General features: G+C 42.2%; 1 protein-coding gene across 1 annotated transcript in view; it reads right to left on the bottom strand.

Annotated features, from left to right (window-relative positions):
- Window positions 1-5,626, bottom strand: part of LOC123990292 (amiloride-sensitive amine oxidase [copper-containing]-like) — a 9,222-nt gene extending 3,596 nt beyond the window's left edge. The window contains exon 1 of the mRNA XM_046290882.1: window positions 5,003-5,626. Within this exon, the coding sequence (XP_046146838.1) occupies window positions 5,003-5,460 (458 nt within the window). The 5' untranslated portion in view covers window positions 5,461-5,626. The remainder of the gene's footprint in view (window positions 1-5,002) is intronic.
- Between the last annotated feature and the right edge of the window lie 6,169 nt (window positions 5,627-11,795).

Raw genomic sequence — 11,795 nt, 5'->3', positions numbered from 1 at the left:
AAATGAGCTCCTGTATATATTGAGATTTAAATGTTTTTTTAGAGTGAAGTACATCGAAAAAATCAAGAGAAAACTGCAAGACTCAATAGAAGACAAAACCAGGAACAAACCAAAAAGACGGGCTTTTGAAAAATTAACTATTTTTCATAAAATTGTACAGTTATCTTAGCTAGTTGAATTGCTAGCAGAATTGTTTACTTGTTGCTAAGCAGTTGCTAGGGACTCTCCTGTAAGAAGCTAGCTAGCTTACAAAGAATAACAACAAAAAATATCTAGTTAACAGAAGAAAGGAAGACTAAATAAGGACAAAAGAAGGACAGAAGAAAAAGGAAAAGAAAGAGGACAACAAAAGTGAAACAGTCAGCACTTCTATTGCAACTCGTATTTCGTCGTCCTAACATAGTCTACACTGCTATCTGCCCAGCAGCTAGCCAGCTAGCAAACGTCCACCGTCTACCGAATAGCAGCACTGTAGAAACTATTACACTCAACTGAACGACTTGATTAGTGTAGTGTTAGCTAGCTACATAGTTGTCTTTGCTGTCTACGTATCCAAGATAATTGTGTAGTTTAGAGCGTGTAGTCTTAGAGTGATTATCTTAATTTACCGAGGTTAGCTAGCCAGCTATTTGTCGTCCTTAACGTAGGAGACTCTGCTAGCTAGCCAACAGCTAGCCAACGTCTACTGAATAGAACTTCCGCACTTCCGCACTCAGCATTCCGCTTCGCTCCACGGGTAGTATCACATTTTTCATTTCATTTCTTTACAGCACAACGGTTTGATTTGTTTGATCGTAGCTAGCTACATAGCTAGCTACATAGCCGTCTGTGTATCAAAGATAATTGTGTAGTCTAGAGCGATTTTCTAGGTTAGCTAGCCAGCTATTGTCGTTCTTTTAACGCAACGTAACGTAATCAACACTGCTAGCTAGCCAGCTAGCCCCGAATAGCAGCACTGTATAAACTATTACACTCAACGGAACGACTTGATTAGTGTAGTGTCAACAACGCAGCCACTGCCAGCTAGCCTACAAAGTCAACAACGCAGCCACTGCCAGCTAGCCTACTTCAGCAGTATTGTATCATTTTAATCATTTTAGTCAATAAGATTCTTGCTACGTAAGCAACTTTCTGAACATTCGAGACGTGTAGTCCACTTGTCATTCCAATCTCCTTGCATTAGCGTAGCCTCTTCTGTAGCCTGTCAACTATGTGTCTGTCTATCCCTGTTCTCTCCTCTGCACATACCATACAAACGCTCCACACCGCGTGGCGCTGCCACCCTAATCTGGTGGTCCCAGCGCGCACGACCCACGTGGAGTTCCAGGTCTCCGGTAGCCTCTGGAACTGCCGATCTGCGGCCAACAAGGCAGAGTTCATCTCAGCCTATGCCTCCTCCAGTCCCTCGACTTCTTGGCACTGACAGAAACATGGATCACCACAGATAACACTGCTACTCCTACTGCTCTCTCTTCGTCCGCCCACGTGTTCTCGCACACCCCGAGAGCTTCTGGTCAGCGGGGTGGTGGCATCGGGATCCTTATCTCTCCCAAGTGGTCATTCTCTCTTTCTCCCCTTACCCATCTGTCTATCGCCTCCTTTGAATTTCATGCTGTCACAGTTACCAGCCCTTTCAAGCTTAACATCCTTATCATTTATCGCCCTCCAGGTCCCCTCGGAGAGTTCATCAATGAGCTTGATGCATTGATAAGCTCCTTTCCTGAGGATGGCTCACCTCTCACAGTTCTGGGCGACTTTAACCTCCCCACGTCTACCTTTGACTCATTCCTCTCTGCCTCCTTCTTTCCACTCCTCTCCTCTTTTGACCTCACCCTCTCACCTTCCCCCTACTCACAAGGCAGGCAATACGCTCGACCTCATCTTTACTAGATGCTGTTCTTCCACTAACCTCATTGCAACTCCCCTCCAAGTCTCCGACCACTACCTTGTATCCTTTTCCCTCTCGCTCTCATCCAACACTTCCCACACTGCCCCTACTCGGATGGTATCGCGCCGTCCCAACCTTCGCTCTCTCTCCCCCGCTACTCTCTCCTCTTCCATCCTATCATCTCTTCCCTCTGCTCAAACCTTCTCCAACCTATCTCCTGATTCTGCCTCCTCAACGCTCCTCTCCTCCCCTTTCTGCATCCTTTGACTCTCTATGTCCCCTATCTTCCAGGCCGGCTCGGTCCTCCTCCCGCTCCATGGCTTGACGACTCATTGCGAGCTCACAGAACAGGGCTCCGGGCAGCCGAGCGGAAATGGAGGAAAACTCGCCTCCCTGCGGACCTGGCATCCTTTCGCTCCCTCCTCTCTACATTTTCCTCCTCTGTCTCTGCTGCTAAAACCACTTTCTACCACTCTAAATTTCAAGCATCTGCCTCTAACCCTAGGAAGCTCTTTGCCACCTTCTCCTCCCTCCTGAATCCTCCTCCCCCTCCCCCTCCTCCTCCCTCTCTGCAGATGACTTCGTCAACCATTTTGAAAAGAAGGTCGACGACATCCGATCCTCGTTTGCTAAGTCAAACGACACTGCTGGTTCTGCTCACACTGCCCTACCCTGTGCTCTGACCTCTTTCTCCCCTCTCTCTCCAGATGAAATCTCGCGTCTTGTGACGGCCGGCCGCCCAACAACCTGCCCGCTCGACCCTATCCCCTCCTCTCTTCTCCAGACCATTTCCGGAGACCTTCTCCTTACCTCACCTCGCTCATCAACTTATCCCTGACCGCTGGCTACGTCCCTTCCGTCTTCAAGAGAGCGAGAGTTGCACCCCTTCTGAAAAAACCTACACTCGATCCCTCCGATGTTAACAACTACAGACCAGTATCCCTTCTTTCTTTTCTCTCCAAAACTCTTGAACGTGCCGTCCTTGGTCAGCTCTCCCGCTATCTCTCTCAGAATGACCTGCTTGATCCAAATCAGTCAGGTTTCAAGACTAGTCATTCAACTGAGACTGCTCTTCTCTGTATCACGGAGGCGCTCCGCACCGCTAAAGCTAACTCTCTCTCCTCTGCTCTCATCCTTCTAGACCTATCGGCTGCCTTCGATACTGTGAACCATCAGATCCTCCTCTCCACCCTCTCCGAGTTGGGCATCTCTGGCGCGGCCCACGCTTGGATTGCGTCCTACCTGACAGGTCGCTCCTACCAGGTGGCGTGGCGAGAATCTGTCTCCTCACCACGCGCTCTCACCACTGGTGTCCCCAGGGCTCTGTTCTAGGCCCTCTCCTATTCTCGCTATACACCAAGTCACTTGGCTCTGTCATAACCTCACATGGTCTCTCCTATCATTGCTATGCAGACGACACACAATTAATCTTCTCCTTTCCCCCTTCTGATGACCAGGTGGCGAATCGCATCTGCATGTCTGGCAGACATATCAGTGTGGATGACGGATCACCACCTCAAGCTGAACTTCGGCAAGACAGAGCTGCTCTTCCTCCCGGGGAAGGACTGCCCGTTCCATGATCTCGCCATCACGGTTGACAACTCCATTGTGTCCTCCTCCCAGAGCGCTAAGAACCTTGGTGTGATCCTGGACAACACCCTGTCGTTCTCAACTAACATCAAGACGGTGGCACGTTCCTGTAGGTTCATGCTCTACAACATCCGCAGAGTACGACCCTGCCTCACACAGGAAGCGCGCAGGTCCTAATCCAGGCACTTGTCATCTCCCGTCTGGATTACTGCAACTCGCTGTTGGCTGGGCTCCCTGCCTGTGCCATTAAACCCCTACAACTCATCCAGAACGCAGCCCGTCTAGTGTTCAACCTTCCAAAGTTCTCTCACGTCACCCCGCTCCTCCGCTCTCTCCACTGGCTTCCAGTTGAAGCTCGCATCCGCTACAAGACCATGGTGCTTGCCTACGGAGCTGTGAGGGGAACGGCACCTCAGTACCTCCAGGCTCTGATCAGGCCCTACACCCAAATAAGGGCACTGCGTTCATCCACCTCTGGCCTGCTCGTCTCCCTACCACTGAGGAAGTACAGTTCCCGCTCAGCCCAGTCAAAACTGTTCGCTGCTCTGGCTCCCCAATGGTGGAACAAACTCCCTCACGACGCCAGGACAGCGGAGTCAATCACCACCTTCCGGAGACACCTGAAACCCCACCTCTTTAAGGAATACTTAGGATAGGATAAAGTAATCCTTCTCACCCCCCTCCCCCCTTAAAATATTTAGATGCACTATTGTAAAGTGGCTGTTCCACTGGATGTCATAAGGTGAATGCACCAATTTGTAAGTCGCTCTGGATAAGAGCGTCTGCTAAATGACTTAAATGTAAATGTAATATGGCTTTTCTTCACAACTCTGCCTAGAAGGCCACATCCCAGAGTCACCTCTTCACTGTTGATGTTGAGACTTGTGTTTTGAGGATACTATTTAATAAAGCTGCCAGTTGAGGACTTGTGAGGTGTCTGTTTGTCAAACTAGACACTCTAATGTACTTGTCCTTTTGCTCAGTTGTGCACCGGGGCCTCCCCACTCCTATTTCTATTCTGGTTAGAGACCATTTGCGCTGTTCTGTGAAGGGAGTAGTGCACAGCGTTATACGAGATCTTCAGTTTCTTGGCAATTTCTCGCATGGAATAGCCTTCATTTCTCAGAACAAGAATAGACTGATGAGTTTCAGAAGAAAGGTCTTTGTTTCTGGCCATTTTGAGCCTGCAAACGAACCCACAAATGCTGATGCTCTGGATACTCAACTAGTCTAAAGAAGGACAGTTTTATTGCCTCTATAATCATAAGAACAGTTTTTAGCTGTGCTAACATAATTGCAAAAGGGTTTTCTAATGATCAATTAGCCTTTTAAAATGATAAACTTGGATTAGCTAACACAACGTGCCATTGGAATACGGGAGTGATGGTTGCTGATAATGGGCCTCTGTACGGCCAATGTAGATATTCCATAACAAATCTGCCATTTCCAACTACAATAGTCATTTACCAATTTGTAAGTCGCTCTGGATAAGAGCGTCTGCTAAATGACTTAAATGTAAATGTAATGTGCGAGTACTCAGCCTCTGTAATGGGCCGTGACTCAAACCGAATGGGCTTGTCTCCTTTGAAGGTCTTCTCCCTGTACGAAGTAGGGAAGGGAAGTGGACTCACGATGATCTCGGTGATGTTGGGCTGGGACTGGTTCCCGAACTGCACCACCACCCTGGCCTGGCGCATGGGCTTGGCCTGGCCCCGATCCAGGGCCCTCAGTGCCTCGTGCTTGCGGGGCAGGTGGAGCTCCATCAGCAGAATGCTATTCTTCTTCAGGGACTTGCCCCGGGCCGCTGTCAGTCCCAACTCTGGCTTACCTTGCAGGTAGTCCCGGACGTCGCGCATCTCATTGGGGGTCAGGTCGGCGAACATTGATGCCCCGTGGTGAGCCCACTCCCGACCACGGTCACCTTCACACACATCCAGAGCGAGCAGCAGCACCAGCAGCAGACAGAAGCACCTCATGGCCATGTCTACTGAGACACAACTGGGAGAGAGAACAGACAGCCAGTGCAGAATGTGTTCTCAACCCTGTTGTTTTTCCTATTCGACCCTTGTACATGAGCTATTAAGCTATGTCTGACGCTTATCTAATAAAAGCCCTTGAGTAAACCCTCTACTGATCTTATAGCATCCCTTCTCTGTTTAATCCAGTGCTTCCTGCGCTGAAAAGAAAAACATACTTTACAGCATATCTGGCATCCAGATACAGACACATTCCCCCACCCCCGTTCTCTCCACATCTGGCAACGCAACCTTCCTCCTCCACCTCCTCCTCCTCCTCCTCCTCCTCCTCCTCCTCCTCCTCCTCCTCCCCAGGTGAATCTGGGATTTATGTTTTACAGTTGCCTCTTTCAAACAGTTAGATGTTATAACATGCTCCTGTAACCCTATTTATGCAATATTGTGATATGCTGTGATGAGGCTGAACTTGAACAAGCACGCAAATCAGTGCGCTGTAGCCAATGGCAACAAAGAAACTGACCTACTTGAGGTATGTACTTCAAATGTTGAAGGGCACAGAGTGAAACAATGTTGCTTTATCCAGAACCAGAATGGGCCAAGCAGTTGAATCCTTCCCTTTGCAGTCCCCATAGAAGATACCTATAGTATGAAAAGGGCTCAATGAACATATGTTTATATATAACCTTCCGCTTGGCAGCAATGGAATGTGATTGGTCAACAAGGGATTGTAAAAGTGTTGAAATCTTAGGAGTACTGTATAAATAATTTATTCCACTGGTCTGCGTGTGAAGAGGCTCCCAGGCAAAATTAGAATCAAGTGGTTTTGAACTGATTCCATTTGTGTGGAATGCTGATGTCAATTTACTGTACCTAATAAGTCAAATATTTATCTTGGCAAAGGATAGTGGTTCATTACACACGAGTAATGTTCCCCTAATATGCAGGAGGTCTGAGATACTCTACTGCTCACAGAGAGTCTGAATGAATGAATGTAACACTTTCACTGTATGATCATTAAGGATTATTCAAACCACAATTGGTATAATGAACTCCCATTGAGTCTCTTTATTTCACTGTTTCAAAGAGGAAATTACGTGATATTACAAATCTCTTGGATGCATACAACAGTGTGACAGTTTACATTTTATTTGCTGTTCGCTCTACCTAGTAATTTAATTTGCTGTTCGCTCTACCTAGTAATTTGATTTGCTGTTCGCTCTACCTAGTAATTTGATTTGCTGTTCACTCTACCTAGTAATTTGATTTGCTGTTCGCTCTACCTAGTAATTTGATTTGCTGTTCGCTCTACCTAGTAATTTGATTTGCTGTTCGCTCTACCTAGTAATTTGATTTGCTGTTCGCTCTACCTAGTAATTTGATTTGCTGTTCACTCTACCTAGTAATTTGATTTGCTGGACTATAATTTACTAGACTGTTCGCTCTACCTAGTAATTTGATTTGCTGTTCACTCTACCTAGTAATTTGATTTGCTGTTCACTCTACCTAGTAATTTGATTTGCTGTTCACTCTACCTAGTAATTTGATTTGCTGTTCACTCTACCTAGTAATTTGATTTGCTGTTCACTCTACCTAGTAATTTGATTTGCTGGACTATTATTTACTAGACTGTTCGCTCTACCTAGTAATTTGATTTGCTGTTCGCTCTACCTAGTAATTTTATTTGCTGTTCACTCTACCTAGTAATTTGATTTGCTGTTCGCTCTACCTAGTAATTTGATTTGCTGTTCACTCTACCTAGTAATTTGATTTGCTGTTCACTCTACCTAGTAATTTGATTTGCTGTTCACTCTACCTAGTAATTTGATTTGCTGTTCACTCTACCTAGTAATTTGATTTGCTGTTCGCTCTACCTAGTAATTTGATTTGCTGTTCGCTCTACCTAGTAATTTGATTTGCTGTTCGCTCTACCTAGTAATTTGATTTGCTGTTCGCTCTACCTAGTAATTTGATTTGCTGTTCGCTCTACCTAGTAATTTAATTTGCTGTTCGCTCTACCTAGTAATTTGATTTGCTGTTCGCTCTACCTAGTAATTTGATTTGCTGTTCACTCTACCTAGTAATTTGATTTGCTGGACTATAATTTACTAGACTGTTCGCTCTACCTAGTAATTTGATTTGCTGTTCACTCTACCTAGTAATTTGATTTGCTGTTCACTCTACCTAGTAATTTGATTTGCTGTTCACTCTACCTAGTAATTTGATTTGCTGTTCACTCTACCTAGTAATTTGATTTGCTGTTCACTCTACCTAGTAATTTGATTTGCTGGACTATTATTTACTAGACTGTTCGCTCTACCTAGTAATTTGATTTGCTGTTCGCTCTACCTAGTAATTTTATTTGCTGTTCACTCTACCTAGTAATTTGATTTGCTGTTCGCTCTACCTAGTAATTTGATTTGCTGTTCGCTCTACCTAGTAATTTAATTTGCTGTTCGCTCTACCTAGTAATTTGATTTGCTGTTCGCTCTACCTAGTAATTTGATTTGCTGTTCACTCTACCTAGTAATTTGATTTGCTGGACTATAATTTACTAGACTGTTCGCTCTACCTAGTAATTTGATTTGCTGTTCACTCTACCTAGTAATTTGATTTGCTGTTCACTCTACCTAGTAATTTGATTTGCTGTTCACTCTACCTAGTAATTTGATTTGCTGTTCACTCTACCTAGTAATTTGATTTGCTGTTCACTCTACCTAGTAATTTGATTTGCTGGACTATTATTTACTAGACTGTTCGCTCTACCTAGTAATTTTATTTGCTGTTCGCTCTACCTAGTAATTTTATTTGCTGTTCGCTCTACCTAGTTATTTTATTTACTGTTCGCTCTACCTAGTAATTTTATTTGCTATTCGCTCTACCTAGTAATTTTATTTGCTGTTCGCTCTACCTAGTTATTTTATTTACTGTTCGCTCTACCTAGTTATTTTATTTACTGTTCGCTCTACCTAGTTATTTTATTTGCTGTTCGCTCTACCTAGTTATTTTATTTACTGTTCGCTCTACCTAGTTATTTTATTTACTGTTCGCTCTACCTAGTTATTTTATTTACTGTTCGCTCTACCTAGTAATTTTATTTACTGTTCGCTCTACCTAGTTATTTTATTTACTGTTCGCTCTACCTAGTAATTTTATTTACTGTTCGCTCTACCTAGTAATTTGATTTGCTGTTCGCTCTACCTAGTAATTTGATTTGCTGTTCACTCTACCTAGTAATTTGATTTGCTGGACTATTATTTACTAGACTGTTCGCTCTATCTAGTCATTTTATTTGCTGTTCGCTCTACCTAGTAATTTTATTTGCTGTTCGCTCTACCTAGTAATTTTATTTACTGTTCGCTCTACCTAGTTATTTTATTTGCTGTTCGCTCTACCTAGTTATTTTATTTGCTGTTCGCTACCTAGTTATTTTATTTACTGTTCACTCTACCTAGTAATTTGATTTGCTGTTCGCTCTACCTAGTAATTTGATTTGCTGTTCGCTCTACCTAGTAATTTGATTTGCTGTTCGCTCTACCTAGTAATTTGATTTGCTGTTCGCTCTACCTAGTAATTTGATTTGCTGTTCACTCTACCTAGTAATTTGATTTGCTGGACTATAATTTACTAGACTGTTCGCTCTACCTAGTAATTTGATTTGCTGTTCACTCTACCTAGTAATTTGATTTGCTGGACTATAATTTACTAGACTGTTCGCTCTACCTAGTAATTTGATTTGCTGTTCGCTCTACCTAGTAATTTGATTTGCTGTTCGCTCTACCTAGTAATTTTATTTACTGTTCGCTCTACCTAGTAATTTTATTTACTGTTCGCTCTACCTAGTTATTTTATTTGCTGTTCGCTCTACCTAGTTATTTTATTTACTGTTCGCTCTACCTAGTTATTTTATTTGCTGTTCGCTCTACCTAGTAATTTTATTTGCTTTTCCCTCTGCCTAGTTATTTTATTTGCTTTTCCCTCTGCCTAGTTATTTTATTTTATTTTCCCTCTGCCTAGTTATTTTATTTGCTTTTCCCTCTGCCTAGTTATTTTATTTGCTTTTCCCTCTGCCTAGTTATTTTATTTTATTTTCCCTCTGCCTAGTTATTTTATTTGCTTTTCCCTCTGCCTAGTTATTTTATTTGCTTTTCCCTCTGCCTAGTTATTTTATTTTATTTTCCCTCTGCCTAGTTATTTTATTTTATTTTCCCTCTGCCTAGTTATTTTATTTTATTTTCCCTCTGCCTAGTTATTTTATTTTATTTTCCCTCTGCCTAGTTATTTTATTTGCTTTTCCCTCTGCCTAGTTATTTTATTTGCTTTTCCCTCTGCCTAGTTATTTTATTTGCTTTTCCCTCTGCCTAGTTATTTTATTTTATTTTCCCTCTGCCTAGTTATTTTATTTTATTTTCCCTCTGCCTAGTTATTTTATTTTATTTTCCCTCTGCCTAGTTATTTTATTTGCTTTTCCCTCTGCCTAGTTATTTTATTTTATTTTCCCTCTGCCTAGTTATTTTATTTGCTTTTCCCTCTGCCTAGTTATTTTATTTTATTTTCCCTCTGCCTAGTTATTTTATTTGCTTTTCCCTCTGCCTAGTTATTTTATTTGCTTTTCCCTCTGCCTAGTGCTTGGCAAGTTTCACACAATGTTTGTATAATATTCTTAAATGACCATGCAAAATATTGCGTGATGTTGGTGAAAACAGCCTGTTATAACAAATACAAAACATCCTGTATCTTCTAGAAACACCATCCAGGGGTGCATACGGCTGTTGTGGAACTCAGCACATTGTGTTGTCTCTGTTCTCATACAAAACTTGTGAACATCATATGAAATCCTCAATGTCATTTATTTATTTTTTATTTTACCATTATTTAACCAGGCAAGTCAACAAATCCCTATTTTCAATGGCGGCCTAGGAACAGTGGGTTGACTGCCTGTTCAGGGGCAGAACGACAGATTTGTACCTTGTCAGCTCGGGGGTTTGAACTTGCAACCTTCCGGTTACTAGTCCAACACTCTAACCACTAGGATACCTGCCGCCTCAGGTCTATTAAGGAAAATACAAGATAATTAGTGTCTATACCTACTATATCTATATCTACACTTGCATTGCTTGCTGTTTGGAGTTTTAGGCTGGGTTTCTGTACAGAGTACAGAGTAGTATGTGTTTGCAAGGCTGTGTATATATTGGGACCAAACTAGTATTTACATACATTGTTTTGATAATGCAAATGTTAGGGTTGCTTGACTTTGTGAACTTGCCATAACAGCCTCCCTCACTATCACAATGATAATAAAATGAGGGGAATGTGGCTTTGCAGATCTATCAACTGGGTTAGTTCTGGTATAACCAATATGTTCCACAACTAATCACTGACCTTAAACTACGTTATATAAATCGTATCTTAACTTTGATCATCCTGCTGTTTCAGGAATTTTCCTGCACGGCAGGAAAGGTTTAAAATGGCTTCTAACGTTTGTAATTTCCACTTTGATTTAACCGAATGAAAAATGTATCAAATCCTACAAAAAAAACGTCCATGAATTATTATTATTCTGTTGCTGCCGGATTATTTTCTCCTGTGTGAAACTGGCTCAAATGATTTGTATCCTCTGCAATGGGCCAGCAGGGTAGCCTAGTGGTTAGAGAGTTGGACTAGTAACCGGAAGGTTGAGTTCAAACCCCCGAGCTGACATGGTACAAATCTGTTGTTCTGCCCCTGAACAGGCAGTTAACCCACTGTTCCCAGGCCGCCATTGAAAATAAGAATGTGTTCTTAACTGACTTGCCTGGTTAAATAAAGGTAAAATTAAATGAAAAATGCTACTAACTAATCAATGGATATTTTTGTTTGACTATTACATTCTCTCTGCAATAAACCCTATGAGTTAATAATGTCAATCATAATATTGATCATATCTGAGAAGAAAAAATATATTTACTATGTTGTCTACTTTATCTACTGTGTTGTCTACTATATCTACTGTGTTGTCTACTATGTTATCTACTCTGCTGTCTACTATATCTACTGTGTTATCTACTATATCTACTGTGTTGTCTACTATGTTATCTACTCTGCTGTCTACTATATCTACTGTGTTATCTACTATATCTACTGTGTTATCTACTATATCTACTGTGTTATCTACTATATCTACTATGTTATCTACTATATCTACTGTGTTTTCTACTATATCTACTATGTTGTCTACTATATCTACTGTGTTATCTACTATATCTACTATGTTATCTACTATATCTACTGTGTTATCTACTATATCTACTATGTTGTCTACTATATCTACTGTGTTATTTACTATATCTACTATGTTGTCTACT

Source organism: Oncorhynchus gorbuscha, linkage group LG12 (genome assembly GCF_021184085.1).
Source record: "Oncorhynchus gorbuscha isolate QuinsamMale2020 ecotype Even-year linkage group LG12, OgorEven_v1.0, whole genome shotgun sequence".
Lineage (NCBI taxonomy): Eukaryota > Metazoa > Chordata > Actinopteri > Salmoniformes > Salmonidae > Oncorhynchus > Oncorhynchus gorbuscha.
Note: the sequence above shows the minus strand (reverse complement) of the source record. Positions and strands in the feature narration are given on the sequence as shown.